Raw genomic sequence first — 18,152 nt, 5'->3', positions numbered from 1 at the left:
AATAACCGGTAAAAAAAAAAGACTTATTTATTTCTTTATTTCAATGATTAAAAAAATATGAAATCATCCAAATTTTACAAAGCATGTAGACTCGAACATTGTCTGCCTAATCAAAATAATTCTTGAAAAAAAGCATAAAAAACAGAATCTTTGCAGTGCATGTGGTTGCTGTCAACCTCGCGCTACTCTATGGAGATGCATGGCTTCTCTATATACAGAGACTGTTCTGATTTAGGCTGGTCTTCTGATGTTTTAAACAAGGCACCATGTAACATGTCACTGAACTGTGTAAAATGGAAACAGCGGTCCCACCTCCTTTACATAGAATGTAGAAGAAAAGAAGTCTCAACTGGACACAAAGCACATAAATAATGAAAATACCGATAACCAAGACGCAACGTTGCACATTAATAAATACAATAACACACAATGACTTACAAATTGTTTAAAAGCACAACGGTAGTAAAATTGTAAATCTCATGTTTTAAAAGCAAGCAAGCAAAAGCTCATTGTTCAGAGCCCCATCCCCCCCCCCCCCCCCCACACACTAGGATCTGTTTTTAAGATATCCCATACTGTGGGGGGTTTACGAGGCCCCAGCCGAGACTCGAGGCCTGCTCAGAGGCGGAGCTCAGTGCACCGGTGTGATAGCCGCCACAGTGTGTTGTGATAAAGACAGTACTGAGAGGCCTAACAAAGGGCTTTGGTGGACAGTTTCTCGGCGGCTCATTTCTTGGGGCTGCTGTAGTGGCCCAGCGGCGAGCCCTGGACGTAGGCGAGCACCGCGCTGTGCAGGTAGCTGGCCCGCTGCGCCTCGTCCTCCCGCATCCGCTGGATCTCCGCGTCCCGCAGGCGCAGCCGCTCCAGCAGAGAGCTGCTCTCACTCTCTTTGTCCAGCAGCGCCTCCCGGTGGCTGCTCGACAGAGCTGCAGCATAGGGAACAAAAACATATTGTGAGATGCCAAAGTATACAATCCAATAAAAACGGTAGGGGAACAGAAAGAAAGCAAAGGAAACGGTGAGATATCCAATAAAACAACAGATTTCATAACCGATAGGATAACAGAAGATATAACATGTGATAAGTCACCCTTCATCTCTCTCTCCAGGGCGCTGATCTTCTCCTTCAGGCTTCCGTTGGTGGCCCTCTCCGCCTGCAGGTGTCCCGTCTGCTCCTGGAGCTCCACCCTCACCCGGCTCACCTCCGCCACCCGCTCCTGGTCCTTACCCGACAGCTCCTGGACGGACCAAGAAGGCAGCGGGATGAAACCAGCGAGCTAGCCGAGGATCGTCTCAGTTTGGTTGTTGAAAACATCTTCTATCTACCATGTGCTGGGTTAAAGAGGTGTGACCATGTGACTGATCGGTGGTCCATCTACCATGTACTAGGTTAAAGACGTGTTACCATGTGACTGATCGGTCATCTATCTACCATGTACTAGGTTAAAGACGTGTTACCATGTGACTGATCGGTCATCTATCTACCATGTACTAGGTTAAAGAGTTGTTACTATGTTACTGATCGGTCATCTATCTACAATGTACTAGGTTAGAGACGTGTGACCATGTAACGGATCGGTCATCTATCTACCATGTACTGGGTTAACGACGTGTTACCATGTAACTGATCGGTCATCTATCTACCATGCACTGGGTTAGAGATGTGTTATCCATGCACCTGCTGCAGCTCCTCCACTCTGCGGCGGAGGCCGTCTGCCTCCAGCCGCTGCTGGCCCTGTTTGGCCTGCAGCTCAGCGACCGTCTGCTTCTGCTGGGTGCATTGGTTCTGGACCTCCTGGCGGGACTGCCGCACCGCACGCAGCTTCTCCTCCAGAGACGCTACCTGCTCCCGCTGCGCGGCACGGAACACGATGTCGTTAAAGACGAGACGGAGTAGAGAGTAACACAGTGTGCGTTTCCCCGGTGGGAAAGTGTCTGAGAGGGAATATCTGTAGACGAGAGAAGCTGAACTCAAGACACCACTTCAAAGCTCAACTCTGTTGTGAGTCATTTGTTTTTAATGCGTTTTTTTAATGTTGTGGTTTTGTTTTGGAGTTTCTTCGGGATAGTGGACAAGTGCAAGTTGTTGACCCACAACGGATAATCTAATCAATAATATTTCACCTAAATTACATTGGCTCTTCCGGTCGGATGAAAGCTCTCCAAGCTGATGCTCCGGAAGTGTGCTGAACCGCCCAATACTAATCGGCCAATTCCTTTCTGATCAAACGGCTGTTTATGTCATGAATCTTCATGACATCGAAAGACAGGTGAAGCAGTAACACCTGTAACCTGGGCGTGCTCAGAACGGACACGTACCTCCTCCAGGCGGACCTGAGCCCGCACTCGGCTCAGCTCCTCCTCGGCCTCAGCCCTCTGGGTCACGCTCCCTGCCTTCGACCTGCTCAGCTCCTACAGGGGCGCAGGCACACACACACGTGCGCACGCACACACACACACACACACACACACACACACACACACACACACACACACACACACACACACACAGTAAGACAACCATTTTGCAGAGAGCCTCACAAAATGCTATATTGGGTCTGATCGATGTGTGTCTCCTGCTGTGTGTGTATGTGTTCACCTCTTCTAGTTGGATCCTCTGGTTCTCCAGCTTGAAGATGCGGTCCTGCAGGGCTCTCTCGCTCTCCTCCAGGTGGCGATTCATGTGCTCCACCTGGAATCAGAAAACAAGCTCCATCATCATATCTGGAACCCAGCACCACCATGTCTGTCTCAGAAGGCTGCTGTTAGTCTGGGAACTCCTCAGTGCTACATAGAGACAGCTGTCTGCTTGCACATTCACAGCGTATTTCACCGGAGGAGAGCGTTGAGTTCAGTGAACAAGAATAAATGAGTGATCTGACATGTCAACATTATAAGGACGTGCAAGGTGAGCCAGAAATCCATTTCCTGTGTCTCTCTCTTCCTTAATGTTTCATACATAAGTTAAGTCGATTTCGTTAACAGCTTCTGATACATTTTAGGCATTATTAATTTTGGCAAAAGAAAATGTCCAACCCTGGAAATGACCTAAAACTAATTTATCACATTTTGATACTTTCCAGACCGGTGTATTGAAGCCTGTTCTGACCTCTTTTTGTCGCAGAGCGTCCATATCCTCCAGTGCTTGTTTAGACCGCCTCTTCTCCATCTCCAACCGGTCTGTACAGAGGAAATTACATGTTGGCCTCCGCTGACCAATGGTGAAGGGAGTAGTGTGTGTGTGTGTGTGTGTGTGTGTGTGTGCGTGCGTGCGTGCGTGCGTGCGTGCGTGCGTGCGTGCGTGCGTGCGTGCGTGCGTGCGTGCGTGCGTGCGTGCGTGCGTGCGTGCGTGCGTGCGTGCGTGCGTGCGTGCGTGCGTGCGTGCGTGCGTGCGTGCGTGCGTGCGTGCGTGCGTGCGTGCGTGCGTGCGTGCGTGCGTGCGTGCGTGCGTGCGTGCGTGCGTGCGTGCGTGCGTGCGTGCGCGCGCGTGCGTGTGCGCGTGCGTGTGCGTGCGTGTGCGTGCGTGCGTACGTGCATGTTACCTTCTGCCTGCACCAGCCGTAGCTTCAGCTCAGCCGTGCTGTTGGTCAGTTCTTGCTTGAGCTCAAAGATCTGCTGCTGCTGAGATTTACATCTGCGCTCCTGCTCCTCCACCTAACGCCCACACGTACACACACACACACACGCACACGTACACGCACACACACACACACACACACACACACACACACACACACACAGGTAAACACACACACACACACAAGTAACACGCCCTCCCCTAACAACTACCCCGCGCCACCTACCTTATTCCTGAGTTGTGTGTTGGAGTCCGTCATGTTCTGCATGTCCCGGAGCAGTTTGCCCTCCCGGAGAACGCCGTCCTGGATTACAGGGAGAGGGCAAGGTCATCAGACCAGTACGGGGACACGGGTCAGCCCCTGGAACTCTGTGACTCAAACCTTTGCACTCATTAGTCAGTTAGTCATAGAACATGAGAGAACACTTCCTGGATGATTTGTATTTACCATAATTATTTTCTTGGTTGATTAATCCATGATGATGTCCGAACGTTATTTTTATTTTTCTTATGTATCTATAATCATTACGTTTATAAATTAAGGCCATAATACCCATTAGGGGTTTTACAGTGGCTTGCTTTGTCTTGAGGAGCTCAGCTTTCTGTTTGCGTTAACCATGGTTACCTCTTGGTCCTTCTTCCTCTCCTTGGCCTGCCGCCCCCGCTGCTCCTCCTTCTCCGCCCGGACCCGGGTCAGCATCTCCCCCAGGTCCTGCTGCTTCTGCTCCGACAGCGCCAGGGCGGCCTCCACCATCTGCAGCCTGCTCACACACAGGCACAGGCACAGGCACAGGCACAGGCACAGGCACAGGCACACGCACACGCACACACACACACACACACACACACACACACACACACACGAGTCAGTTTCATTCAAGCAATTACTCCACGCCGGTGATGTCATCCTCCAAAGATAGACCAATCATAGACATACATAAATAGACGCTGCACTGGCTATTGAATTGTATTTCAATGTCGCTGCCACATTGGAGAGAAAAAAGCGGTGTTTTTTCTGGATTTAAAAGCACCATGACCATGACATTTCTCCACTGATTTCAATGTATCGCCTGTAAAATACAGGGTGGGCACTGATGGATCGCAGTAGCGGATTGAAGCAATCACTGCGGCGTCAATGTACTGTTTACATGTCTACCAACGATGAACCAGGAGAGTCTTGCTGACCTTTCATTGGTTGAGACCAGAGGAGGATGAGCTGACCACCTACTTGGCTGTGATTGCGATGACAGTGGACTTCCTCTCATCCAGAGCTTCTTGCAGTTTGCCGACGTGTACGGAGGTAGACCTGACGGACGGATGGACAGAGGTGAGACCACACATAACAGCTCGGTGGACCACACTTTTCATAATAACGGGATAGCAATTGTGTAGATTAGAACCCTGCAGTGACACCCAAAAACTAGATCAGACTTCAGATTTCTATAATTAATCTAAAGTTTAGACAAGCTAAAATCCGGGTGAAGCGGGCGTTACATTTTTCTTATCATATTGGTTTCGACCAATTATGTTGCTCGAAACAGGGAACTCTAAGCCCCTAATTGGCAGAAGCTCTGCTCAAACATAGTAGACCTGCTGGATCTGAGGTTACCCCTAAAACTAACATCGACCCTTCTCTCCTGCTCACCTGTTGGAGCGCCCCAACTCGTCTCTCTGTCGGTCGATCGTCTCCATCAGGCTCAGATACTGAAAGAGAGCCGCGTGAACATTAGAGCTGCATGTGAAGGATTTAGTGGCATCTTGAGTTGTGGTTACAGATTGCGACCTAGTGAATCCGATTGCCAGGGAGCTCATGTTTTGATTCGCGGAACACATCTGTTTCCGTGCTTTGTCCTCGACCACCAAGTGTCGCCGAGGCCAAAACGTCAGTCAGTCATAAACATTGCAAAAAGGGGAAAAAACTTCAGTTTTTCGATCTTTCAAAGGCATCTTCCGGCTGAGGCTTCACCTGCCGCCCCTTCTCCTGCTTCAGGGTGTTGATCTCCTTGCTGAGCACCTTGGTCCTGCTGCGTCCCTCAGTGCGCAGCGACCTCTTGTCTGAGTTGTGGCCCGTGGCCTGCTCTGGGTTTTGGGGGTGGGGTGGGGGGACAACAGGGACGGAGAGTGTGAGGAGAGACGGTTAGGCGATGACAGCGCAGGGCCGAGCCTGCGATGGACGAACATTAAGATGTAAACATAGCAAAGCAACCCAAACCACAAAACTAAAGTCCTGCCACGTGAACCACCGACGTCATCGATTCCACAGAACCACACCTTTCTACATCTTGTGCAAACGTGTGTTATGGCACGTGCGTGTGTGAATGTGCGTATTGTCACGTGCGTGTGTGAAGGTGTGTATTGTCACGTGCGTGTGTCAATGTGTGTATCGTCATGTGCGTTTATGAATGTGCACGTGTGTGTGGGTGTGTGTAAGCTTCAGTACCGAGGGCTTTGAGAGTGTCGCTCGGTACGTTGTTTCCTGCCATCTCCAGCTGCACCAGGGTCTGGTTCTGCTGCAGAGAGTCCAGGAGAGACCGGCCCCCCAGAAGACCCATGTTGTTCCACCGGAGATCTAGAAGGACAGGAAGATAGAGGGTCAGAATTCATTCTCTGCATTTAGGCCCTATCCTCCAGAGCTTACATGTTGGCCTCCACTGACCAATGGTGAAGGGAGTCATGTGTGTGTGTGTGTGTGTGTGTGTGTGTGTGTGTGTGTGTGTGTGTGTGTGTGTGTGTGTGTGTGTGTGTGTGTGTGTGTGTGTGTGTGTCTGTGTGTGTGTGTGTGTGTGTGTGTGTGTGTGTACCCTTTCCCCCTTCCCCTTCCCCCTTCCCCTTACCCCTTCAAAACAAGGGGGAGGGGTAAGGGGAAGGGGTAGAAATGGGATTTGGCCTTAACCTATCCCCTACCCTTACCTAGTGCCCATGGCCTTATGGGCAATGCACTTTTTGGCAGGGAAGGAGTGTTTCTTCAAGGACCTTCTTGAACATTTTTCAAAAGGTGTCTGGTTCACCTAACACTTCCAGGGCGCCGTTCCTCTTCAGCACCGACGCCAGCTCCGAGGCCCCCTGGTGGGTGATCTGGTTGTTGCGCAGGTCCAGCTGGGTCAGAGATGCGTTGGCGGCCAGGCCCTCGCAGAACAGGGAGAAGGCTTCGTCCCACATGCCCAGGGCGTTCCACTCCAGCACCAGCCTGCCACGGGGACACAAGGGAGACGGGAACATTGGAGTCGATGTTTACTAGGAGGGTTCCAACCCTATGATCTCACGGCCCATAAGATAACGTTTGAGACCGCCATCTTGGTACATGTTGACCAAAAATGTGAGGATAACCAGAGTAGCCTGTGTTTATTTGGTTTATGATAATGATACGATTTAGAAAGATGGCGGCTTGGAATGTGCGTGAGATCATGTGAAACCCTCCTATGCTGCTCCAAAACAGGCCGGGTTGTGTCGAGTTCCGTCATAGATTGGTTATACTATTGATAAAGTTCAAAGTTCAATAGTTCAAAAGCTTTATTTGTCCGACATGTTGCCATTAGAAAAAATGTCTTTGATTGTAGGCAGTCTGTTCTCTAACTGTGTGTATGTGGTGCTTGTGTAAGAAGTATGTTGTGTGTCTGTATTGCCATGGGTATGAAGGATTTTGTATCGAGATATTTTTTGGCTAGAGGCACTCTGTATCTTCTGCCTGATGGAAGCAGCTCAAAACAGCCGTGGAGGGGGTGGGAGGGATCCAGGAGAATGGAATTGGTCTTCCTTTCCACTGCATGAGTGTGCGAGTCAAAAAGCTGTTTTTTGTTGCATCCAGATTTGGTCTTATCCTCTTACCTTTGAATGGTCTTGTTTCTTGCCAATAATTTCCCCAAGGCCTCAGCACCAGCTGACCTCAGGTTATTCCCCTGTGATGACACAAATATATTTAATATTTACACCTAATGTGCCATCATTATCATCATATCTTTGAACGATGTATGTGTGCCCTTACCTTCAGATCCAATACTTTAATAGTGGTATTGGTGAAGAATCCACTCAGTAGGCCTTTAGCACCTTAGGAAAATAAGAGGCCGAGAAAATTGCTTGATCTTGAGATACAAATGTTACATACGATTGTACATTTACCATAATAAACACAACAAAAGTGGAAGTTGTGCATTTGTAGTTAAAGTTATAATACACACAGGGCTATATCAGCACTAAGTTGAAGTTGTCACATGCCCAGAGATCCACGTGTGCTATATTACTAGGTGGGTAGGTAGTTAGGTAGGAAAACTCCACTAAAGTTACAACACAAAATCCACGTTAGATACACACAAGCACACTGTGGCCTGACAAAGTTGAGACACATTTCTTACACCCAGTTCAGAAATAGAAAAAAGTGTGTGTGTGTGTGTGTGTGTGTGTGTGTGTGTGTTTGTGTGTGTGTGTGTGTGTGCGTGTGTGTGCACGTCACCATGCCAAACTCACCTTCCTCGCTGAGCATGCAGTCGCTGAGCGAGACCTCGGTGAACACGCTGTCGTTCTGGAACACCCGGCCCAGTGCCAGGCAGGTGTCTGCCGAGAGGCTCTGCCCGCTAAGGTCCAGGCAGACACCCCCACCGCCGCCGCCGCCTCGTCGCTCCTGGAGGAGCCGGGCCAGGACGGACTCCTGGGGCTCCACACCCGCCTCTTTACACACACGCACGAATGTCCGCCGGAAGTCCTCCATCAGGACGTGGCTCGGGAGCTGGAGGTCGTGACATGATGGGTGAGAATTGCTAAGCTATATATATATATATATATGTATATATATATATGTATGTATGTATATGTTTAGATAGATAGATAGATAGATGTTATAGGGTTTAAAAGATGATTTGCAGAATGACGAGAAATGGATCTCTCAGACTAGCAATTATTAGGATTCAGTGGTTATATATATATACATATAACATATGTATTGTATTGAATATATATATATATATATATGTATATATATATGTATATATATATATATGTATGTATATATATATATATATATATATATATATATATATATATATATAAACATAAAGGCTAGGGATGGGCCGTTTATAGAATTTTGATCGCGATTTCGATTTTAGCGTCAAACGATCACAAAATGAACACAATCGAGTTTTTCGATTTTATTTATTCATTTATATATATATATTGAATGTTTTATAGAAAGAGCAGAACAGCTGGATATCTGCACATTATTTTAGATTGGAACATTTTCTTTTTGACCATTTTGTGTATTTCTTTAAAGGGATAGTTCAGAATTTTGGACATAGGGCATTCCCAAGTTAGCCTTGGTGTTCTTTATCATTGGTAACAGTTTGACACATTTCATTCAGTCCTTCTAGTTGCAGAATTTGCTCGTGCTAGGCTAGCGCACGGCAACGGGCAATACTAGCCTGATAATAAAGCAGTCTTACCCACTCCACAGTACACCCGGGATAAATCAATTATAACGCCAGAATATAGATGTAAATGTCTGTGTTGATAGAATAATGTTAGAAATAAAACTAACCTCGCATCGCATTTTGAGGGACTACTTTCACAGCAGCAGTGGAATTTAACCTAGGTATCAGTCCGCCGCTGCCGTAGCCTACTACCAGGCATATACACTGCTGCTGAGACACAGCAAGTTCCTCAAAATGCAACGCAATGCAAGGTTGGTTTTATTTCTAACATTATACTATCAACACAGACATTTACATCGACCGTCTGGCGTTATAGTTGATTTTCCTCGGGTGTACTGTGGAGTGGGTAAGACTGTTTTATTAGCAGGCTGGTATTGCCCGTTGGCGTGCGCTAGCCGAGCACGAGCGAACTCTGCAACTAGAAGGACTGAATGAAATGTGTTAAACTGTCTCCAATGATAAAGAACACCAAGGCTAATTTGGGAATCAGGCCCTATGTCCAAAATTCCGAACTACCCCTTTAAGGCAAAATTTCAAAGTTCTCATTTACAAAGTAAATGAGAACTGCCTGTCTACGCTTCAAACTCGTGCATACTGCTGAAAATATGCAACAGCGCCCCCTGGGGTCACACTTTTCGGTGGGTCGCAGAATTCGGTGTAACACCGGCCCTGATAGGCACTGTCTGAATATCATTGAATCAAGATACGTATTTGGTTGTTCTCAGATCTCACTTGTAAATCTAACCCTCTGTGGAGAAAAAGTGTGTGCAAAATGACATAATGTAATGTTGTGTGATGTATTGCGAAAGCCCAGCACAAAAATAGTAGCCTATTGAGAATTCACCTCGCTAAATGAGAGTGGTCCTCGCTGGTCCGTCCTTAACCTTCACCTAAAAGTCTCTTCCTCAATCATCACTGCATGTACATCTCTGCAAGACGATCACAGAGGAAAAAACAGAACAATGACACAACATGTTTGCAGGGGAAGCCAAAAATGCTACATAGAATTAGAGGGAAAGGATTCAAAATGCATTAAACTGCAGCTTCCACGTAGAAATGAAAATGAAAAAAAGAATGAAATGACAATCATGCAGGTCGTGATCATTGATAACAAGGATAATACTACATCGACCCAAAGAACACCAGAGGCTAAGAAGCTATGGTGTACAGCAACACACACAAACAAAATAGTAGATAAAGGAAAGCTTCTTGAGTCAATTGTCCTAAACCAATATACAAAACCGTGACTACTACTAGGCAGTAAGCCCTGAGAGGCTGAGCTGAGTTGTGTTGTAAGGATCAGTGTTGGTAAACAACACTGATCCTACCATGCGGATCGAAGCAGTTTTTACTGCTTCACATTATTTCGTGACCAATAGTGAGCGTGGTGCAATTTGCAAATATCGATTAATTGAAACAAAAGAGAAGCACAAACTTTTAGGCGACGATTACATTTCCATGATTTTCAACAATCGATGATTTTTTGTTTATGTTGTGTTCCTGACGGTTGAGAGAGAAACAGGAAGCGGCAACGATATGAACCAGTGAGCGGTTAGGGCCGCAAAGCATGTTGGTTAATGAAGTCCATGCGTTATGGGCATTGAACACTGAACAGACCCCAATCCTAATTAATTTTCCTCTGTAAACGTTCGTGTAATGGATGTTGTTCTAAATGTAGTAACATTACAATCAAAAGAAGTACCACCATCGAGTTTTAATTTTAAATTAAAATACATTTTTAAATGTCGCGACCAAAACAGCAGAGGGAGATATAGTATACATCATTGATAGACATCGGAGTGAATGATCACCTTTATCTATCGTTGTGTATCTAACACAATCGATGCATAAAAAGACGAATAAATTGTAGTTTATTGAACACAAATGACGCATGAAGAAAATTGTTTGGTAAGAAAAATAATCTAAAGAATTGGAGGATGCGGGCATCGATCCCGCTACTTCTCGCATGCTAAGCGAGCGCTCTACCATTTGAGCTAATCCCCCGTCCTGCCCATTGTCGGCTTGATACGATTTCGAAAAAGGAACACAAGAGTTCCAAATGGAATGAAGCGTTTGGTTGGACGTGGATGAGCATGAATTTTATTGTGTGGAGAAATGCGTTGTAATTACAAATACAGATACAGATATAATTCTTGCGTTCCTATGCAATACTTGTTCATTTTATATCTTGTGTTCCATTACAATACTTGTTCATTTTACATCTTGTGTTCCTATACACTACTTGTTAATTTTACATCTTGTGTTCCTATGCAATACTTGTTCATTTTACATCTTGTGTTCCAATACAATACTTGTTCATTTTACATCTTGTGTTCCTATACAATACTTGTTCATTTTACATCTTGTGTTCCTATGCAATACTTGTTCATTTTACATCTTGTGTTCATATACATTAAATCTGATCATACCAACATTCAAGACTCTGGGCATCATTAAAAAAGACTCCAATACTGCCTCACAGTCTTTGGAGACACATTTTATTGTTATTAACAGAAGCAGAAATAAACATAAGTCATTGGGCGTATTGATTAATTGTATTACCATTGTATTGTTGTACAGATCGCTGGTTGTGCAGATCGCTGGATCGAATCCCACTCACGACAGGTGACATGGTAGAACATAACTCGAAACGTCAAATAACGCGCAGGGATTTTGCCTGAATATTTCTGCACGGCAAAATATATGTTTTTGCATCGTTCTATATTTTCCCGTATTTATTTCCTGTGTTTTTCACTTGCGTGTGGGGCTCAAAGATTGGCTCCCTTCCTATGAGCGCTCTACCATTTGGGCAAATCCCCCTTCCTGCCCATTGGTGTGTTTAATACATATTCCAAAAAGAAACACAGGAGTTCAAAACGGAATGAAGCGTTTGGTTTGACGTCGGATGAGCATGAATTTTATTGTGTGGAGGAATGCGTTGTATTTACAAATACAGATATAATTCAGATACACACGCTGAAACAATGATGCAGTCCTTCTACCAATCATAGCCTCTAACGTTGCAGCCAGGGTAATGTTATTTCTAAAACAGGAAGTGTGGTGAATCACATGCTCAAAACAAAATTTGAATACACACACTTTTAGTAGCTTAGACTTTCGAACTTTATGTCACCCGATCGCATCCCCCTTTCCACACTGCCTGGGGGATTTGTACCACGTATCTGCAATGGCCACTCCGGTTCCAGCTGTTCGTGATGTTGTGACAGAGGCCCGTCGACTGTACGAGCAGAGTTTTGGCTCTAGTCCCGAGGTAGTGGTGTGTGCCCCCGGCAGAGTCAATCTAATTGGCGAGCACACCGACTACAATGATGGATTCGTACTACCAATGGTAACGTTAACCACCCACAAATGTATTTCACCGTCTGTCATAAATGAAGCAGTTAACCCTTCGTTCAGAATATGACGTGCAGGCATGAAATACATTTATTTATACGCAATTTCTGTCCATTTGATGAAGGCCCTTGCCCTGGTGACGGTTGTTGTGGGAAGCCCAGACCCTAGCCAGGCTGTCACCGTAGTAACGGCAAATAAGGATGTTGAGGAGCCCAGGAGAGTCGATTTCTACCTGCCCAATGACGGCTCGACGCTGTCTCCAGGACAACCAGGATGGGCTAACTACGTCAAGGGTGTTGTGCAACATTATAGGGGTAAACAATCGCTTAATGGTCCCGCTGTCTGTGGTTGAACATTGACCACTTTAACCGAAATGTAACTTTAATGGCATGTGAATGTCAATAGCGTACGACAATGCATGCTTGTGTTGGGGCATTATAACATTGTTGTTGTATGTAATGGGTCACAAATAGGATTTTTGGGGTAAAGATGAGGTGGAACACAACCCCTCATGGAAATAACATAAAAAATTGTTGCCCGGCCCCCAGCCTCACCTCTGCCGGGGTTCAAGGCTGTGATTGCCAGCACCGTGCCGCTGGGAGGCGGTTTGTCCAGCTCCGCCTCTCTGGAAGTGGCTATGTACACCTTCCTCCAGCAGCTCCAGCCAGGTCAGTCACATCAGAGTGGGGAACATGGTCTAAAATTCAAGTCTTTTACGTATAATAAAGTGGATAGTTGTTTCAATTTCTAGCAATGATTTGAGCCTTCCGAATGATCAGATGTATAAGCCATTGGCTGTTTGCAGATGTAACTTTGGACCATGTCTAAACATTTGTCCACAGAATGTCCCGGGTTACACCACCACCATGTTGTACTGTATACAAACCTTCCGTGCCGTTGGTTGTTTATTTTCCAAATTAAACTGCAAAACCCCTACAGCCAACTTCAGCCCTGATTGTTGTCATGCTGCTGATGTCCTCAGACGACGGAGACAAGGTGGCGAAGGCCGTGGCTTGTCAGCAGGCCGAGCACTCGCACGCTGGTGTCCCCTGTGGCATCATGGACCAGCTCGTGTCTGTGCTGGGCCAGGAGGCTCACGCCTTGCTGATTGACTGCAGGTAGTCGCATGCAATTAACTTTAATGCGGTCAGTGTTTATAGTTCTGTTTATTCTATTCTATTTCACCCTGATTACAGGTTCTACAATACACAGGACTCAATATACTGAATATTAAAATAGATAACTCTGAATGTCTTGTTTTTTGAGTTAATACAAATGTACACATTTCCAGTTTGACCAACAGAGGTGTAATATTTTACAGCATTTTCCAATCTGTTTTTTAAACTAAAACAGACATATTGTGAGCGTTCTTCTTGAGGTTGAGAGTTCCTTATGGCCCCACATCGCACTATAAACGAGTTGCTTCTTATGATATTTTTTTACTCATTCTTTCAGGTCCATGGAGGCTACCCTGGTTCCACTGTCTGACCCCAGCGTGGTCATCCTCATCACCAACTCCAACGTCAGGCACAAGCTGACCGGCAGCGAGTATCCAACCAGACGCAAACAATGCATGGAAGCCGCCGCCATCCTGGGCAAGCGTAGTCTCCGGGACGCTACCCTGCAAGAGCTGGAGGGTGAGGACGAAAGACTCAAGTCGAACAAGACGTTTGCTGTTGCCTTCATTCACCTCCTATGTTGTGTTAGACGCCAGGGGCCGCATGGACCAGGTGACCTATAGAAGAGCTCTCCACGTGATCCAGGAGATCCAGAGGACGGTCCAAGGGGCCGAAGCTCTCAAGAGGGGCTTATACGAAGAATTTGGCAAGCTGATGGTGGACAGCCACAACTCACTCAGGTAATGGTTGGGAGCAATAACAACCTACGGCAAAGAGCCACAGGTGATGGTTAAGGCCCAGGTATACTTAAAACGACATCAGAATTGCCGTGTTTGCAATTTTGAATGCCAGTTTGTGACCAAATCGAAGCGAAGCATTGGGCTGGGATTGCTGCAGTGTGTGCTGCAGTGCACACAGCACCACCATAGAACGCTACCTGCAGTTGGTCAACAATCCAATTCTATTCGTGGTCCGGCATTAAACAAACAAGGCACAGAATGCAGGGACTATATTGTACTCTGTCGAAACTGGTGTGTTCAACAGCTTATGAGAACACTCCTATTTTCTATTTAATTTGAATTATATCTTGGCCTTTCAATTTCAATTTACCCAAACGTTAACATGTTGCATTGAGATTTCACTTGGAAATGTAGATTCTCAATTTAGGTTGGATGTTTCCTTGTTTCTGTCCTTCCAGGGACCTTTATGAGGTGAGTTGCAGGGAGCTGGATGAGCTGGTGTCGGCAGCCATGGAGGTGAAAGGAGTGTATGGCAGCCGAATGACAGGAGGGGGCTTTGGTGGCTGCACTGTAACCCTACTGCAGGCCCACGTTGTTGATAGGGCGATACTACACATGCAGGTCAGGTTATACACACGCACACGCACACACACACACACACACACAGACACACAGACACACACACGCACACAGGGCACAAACACACAGGGCACATTAATAATTGAGGGCTTAACCCCTACAGTTGACTTTCCTTTATTGCAATCCTGAACCCCATGATGCATTAAATGATATGGAGAATATTGTTACTGTATTTTATTATTTCATGTATCGGGAAAAACCATTGTACTTTGAAATAATGACTTGGCAACTAAGTCGATGAGTAAGGCTTTCTCTTAAAGACACTTTCCAGTGTTACTGTCGCTTTAAGGAGGGGGGACATTGCAGATGAATTGCCCAGTCCCCCGTGTCTTGCCCGGACAGCCCCAGAATGTGAGTGGTGGTGGGGGGGTACGAGCAGTGAATAAGAGGGAGCGCCATACAGGCTGAGGCAGAAGTGTCTGGCTATTAGCATGCTAGTCGGGTCACACTGCCCCTCGATCCCTTTTCTCCAAGGCTGCTTACTCGACGGGCGTTATGCAACTGGCCTGCTGTTGGCTAGCAACACAGACCCCATCCACAAGGCTATGGTAGAAACATCAACAGACATTAGTAAGCTGTGATAAGTTTATCATGGCGGGGATATAGATCATCGGAAAATATGTTCCTTTTCATGACTTAATGGAAGGCAGCGAATATAAGAATTCTATATTTTAGTTGTAATCATATTTTGCGTGAGACTTCACATAGCCATAGACTTGGCAGAACTCCGAGCATCTTTTGTAGCTCTTCTGTTTCTCCATTACTTCTTGGCGCAAAGAGGGAAAATCAGCCCCAAAAAACAGTTGATACTCTGGGTTGCCCACCTCCCTCGCCAGGACCTCCTTCTCATTACAGCGGCCGTGGCAAAACAACAAGAAGAAGAACACAGCTCGACACCCCACCACGGTTGAAGCAAGTGACCCGGGATCGTAAAAAGGCGTGACACTGAAAGGTCGGTGACCCTCGCGCCGAGATGCTGAACCTTAACTCGACCGAGAGCAACAACAGTGACTGTCTGCGCGACCCGGTGTCGCTCAACGTCGGCGGGGAGCTTTACACCACCACTTTGGACACGCTCACCCGCTGCCGCGACTCCATGCTCGGGGCCATGTTCAGCGGTCAGATCGCCCCGCTGAGGGACCGGCGGGGGAACGTTTTCATCGACCGCGATGGGAAAGTGTTCCGGCACATTCTCAATTATCTGCGCTCCAGCTCCCTGGATCTGCCCGACGTGTATTCTGAGCTGCCGCTGTTGCGGCGCGAGGCCGACTTCTTTCAGATACGCCCCCTGCTGGAGGAGATCACACGCTGCGAGGCATCTGCGCCTCTCAGCATTCGAGGGGGGCCCCTAGGGGCCATGCTGATGGTGGATGTTGACTGCAAGGTGTGTGTGTGTGTGTGTGTGTGTGTGTGTGTGTGTGTGTGTGTGTGTGTGTGTGTGTGTGTGTGTGTGTGTGTGTGTGTGTGTGTGTGTGTGTGTGTGTGTGTGTGTGTGTGTGTGTGTGTCACCTGAGCCCATATGAAAAGAGTTTGTTTGTGTGTGTGTTATTTAACTACATCATAGGACCAGTTTTTCTGTTTGTGTACGCTCTCCAGATGGTCTTGTCAGCGTGTTTTGCCGTCTCATTGCAGGTGCGTGTGCTGCACTTTAACTTACGCAGAGGGCCCGAGAACTACGAGCTCCGCACGTGCTCTGTGCGCGTCTTCACCGCAAACCTCTTTTGCACCTGGAGGGCCTTCGTGGGGATGCTTTGCGAGCGCTTTTCTTACCGCACGTCCCAGGGGTTCAGCTCCCTGCATCCTTCAAACCCTGGCCAAAACCGGCTGAAACTGGAATGGGTGCCCAGGCCCGAGGAGCTGCCCCAGGACCAGTACAACAAGCAGCGTTACCGCGCACTCACCATTTTCCTCCCGGAGGTCGAACAGGTGCCGCCTGATGACATCATGGACACGCGACACAGCCAGCAGGAGATTCGCGACATGCAGGGTTTTGTGGAAGAACTGCTGTCGTTGTCCCTGGCCGAAGGGTTCAAGGTCGATTTGGTGACCCCTGACCCAAAGGACATTCTCAACTGCAACTCTCTTCGTTTGGTTAAAGGCTGATTTGCTGCAGGAAGACTTTGATACTACTAGAGCACACAGGCCTCTCCTTAAAGGATCGCTAACAGTCGTCCGTTAATCTTTTAACCCCAGAATTTGACTAAAGGTCATTTCTTAATAAGGAATGATGACATAAAAAAAATAACTTTAACAGATTTTCTCTAAATCCTCAGTGTACCATTCTAACAACAATTTAACACCATTATACAGTGCACACACACACACACACACACACACACACACACACACACACACACACACACACACACACACACACACACACTTCCCCTTTACTTGGGATGGGACATGGGGTATATTTAGTAAGGAGGAAGCCATAGTAAAGGAAGTCTGCAAAGGAAAAGATTTGTTGTGCTCTATCTCCTTCCTCTTGTTGAAAGCCTCAAGCAGGATGGGGTGAGTTGGGCATGCGTTCATCAGTGTTGAAAGACTGATGTTAGATTAGGGTTTGGTTCTAATGAATGCAAACTAGTGGTGGACATAAGTAACTCTTTAACATGTGCTGGTATTTATTTTTCGTTAGATATTTAATCTTTTCTTTTTGATGCACACTATAAATGTAAGGTTTCTTTATTTCTCAACAGGAACGGTACAGTGGAACCCCAACTTTCTACGTCACTACTCCTTCCGAGGGAGCCCGTGTTCTGAGCCTGTCCTGACCTGAAACGCTGCAGGCTTTTCATCTCCTTTTTACTATTTCTAAACAGAGAGGAGCATTCCTTTGGATGATTGGATTATTGATTTGATGGGATTAGTTTTCCTTTGATTATGGGCAGTAGAGTGGTTCAGTGGTTGTAGCTGTCTGAACTTATAGCAGTATTCATGTCTGAAGTAATCTTTGAAATGTTTTTCAAAAATAATTAATAAAGAAATTGTATCAGAATTTGGTTTCAAGTTGAATGGTTGGTTTCCTTTCTAAAGTAAATTATGGGATTATTTTATTAAACCTAGTGATAATCGATTTGCATGCACGTTAACATGAAGTATTTTAGGCAAATCTTATCTGATATTATTTCATATCTAACCATACAATCATTTAGGATATAGGTCTATACACGGATTGTCTATGGCTATTATTATACTATCTTAAGTGTTTTATTTTCCGCAGACACATATCTTGTGTAGACAAGCCACTGGTTGATGGGAAGTGTAGTTCTACTTGGAGGAAGGGGGTGGGGCTTAAGGGAGG

General features: G+C 46.4%; 2 protein-coding genes and 1 non-coding gene across 4 annotated transcripts; 1 reads left to right on the top strand and 2 right to left on the bottom strand.

Moving 5' to 3' along the window:
* Positions 1-17: 17 nt before the first annotated feature.
* On the bottom strand, positions 18-10,557 carry lrrc45 (leucine rich repeat containing 45). Its single transcript, XM_030340625.1, has 19 exons — positions 10,430-10,557; positions 9,839-9,923; positions 8,039-8,297; positions 7,560-7,621; positions 7,403-7,473; positions 6,586-6,764; positions 6,018-6,146; positions 5,544-5,656; positions 5,223-5,281; positions 4,806-4,883; positions 4,203-4,338; positions 3,804-3,881; positions 3,543-3,654; positions 3,110-3,180; positions 2,600-2,692; positions 2,320-2,412; positions 1,679-1,852; positions 1,091-1,238; positions 18-926 (listed from the first exon to the last, which is right to left on the bottom strand). Exons 3-19 carry the CDS (start codon positions 8,277-8,279, stop codon positions 727-729), a joined length of 2,037 nt encoding a protein of 678 aa, XP_030196485.1. The 5' UTR covers positions 8,280-8,297; positions 9,839-9,923; positions 10,430-10,557; the 3' UTR covers positions 18-726.
* A 368-nt stretch (positions 10,558-10,925) lies between these two features.
* On the bottom strand, positions 10,926-10,998 carry trnaa-agc (transfer RNA alanine (anticodon AGC)). Its single transcript has one exon. It is a non-coding gene; the product is annotated as a tRNA-Ala (tRNA).
* Positions 10,999-11,993: 995 nt separating this feature from the next.
* On the top strand, positions 11,994-17,850 carry galk1 (galactokinase 1). 2 transcript variants are annotated; one of them, XM_030340629.1, is made up of 8 exons: positions 11,994-12,343; positions 12,473-12,662; positions 12,897-13,016; positions 13,331-13,466; positions 13,804-13,985; positions 14,056-14,206; positions 14,665-14,677; positions 17,548-17,850. In XM_030340629.1, the coding sequence occupies exons 1-8, from the start codon at positions 12,182-12,184 to the stop codon at positions 17,620-17,622; spliced, it is 1,029 nt and encodes a 342-aa protein (XP_030196489.1). In that variant the 5' UTR covers positions 11,994-12,181; the 3' UTR covers positions 17,623-17,850. The 2 variants fall into 2 exon arrangements, with proteins under 2 accessions (XP_030196489.1, XP_030196487.1); XM_030340627.1 differs by having other exon boundaries at positions 12,003-12,343; positions 14,665-14,827.
* The last annotated feature ends 302 nt before the right edge of the window (positions 17,851-18,152 follow it).

This window comes from Gadus morhua, chromosome 18 (assembly GCF_902167405.1).
Source record: "Gadus morhua chromosome 18, gadMor3.0, whole genome shotgun sequence".
Classification (NCBI taxonomy): Eukaryota; Metazoa; Chordata; class Actinopteri; order Gadiformes; family Gadidae; genus Gadus; species Gadus morhua.
This window is presented reverse-complemented; position numbering and strand designations above follow the sequence as displayed.

Excerpts from the sequence above, each read along its gene's own strand:
- lrrc45 (XM_030340625.1), bottom strand. The coding sequence starts at position 8,279 with ATGGAGGACTTCCGGCGGACATTCGTGCGTGTGTGTAAAGAGGCGGGT. Across the intron at positions 7,622-8,038 it reads CTGCATGCTCAGCGAGGAAG|GTGCTAAAGGCCTACTGAGT; the intron begins GTGAGTTTGGCA and ends TATTTTCCTAAG. Across the intron at positions 1,853-2,319 it reads CTCAGGTCCGCCTGGAGGAG|CGGGAGCAGGTAGCGTCTCT; the intron begins GTACGTGTCCGT and ends CGTGCCGCGCAG.
- galk1 (XM_030340627.1), top strand. The coding sequence starts at position 12,182 with ATGGCCACTCCGGTTCCAGCTGTTCGTGATGTTGTGACAGAGGCCCGT. Across the intron at positions 12,663-12,896 it reads TGTTGTGCAACATTATAGGG|CCTCACCTCTGCCGGGGTTC; the intron begins GTAAACAATCGC and ends CCCGGCCCCCAG. Across the intron at positions 13,017-13,330 it reads CCTCCAGCAGCTCCAGCCAG|ACGACGGAGACAAGGTGGCG; the intron begins GTCAGTCACATC and ends TGATGTCCTCAG.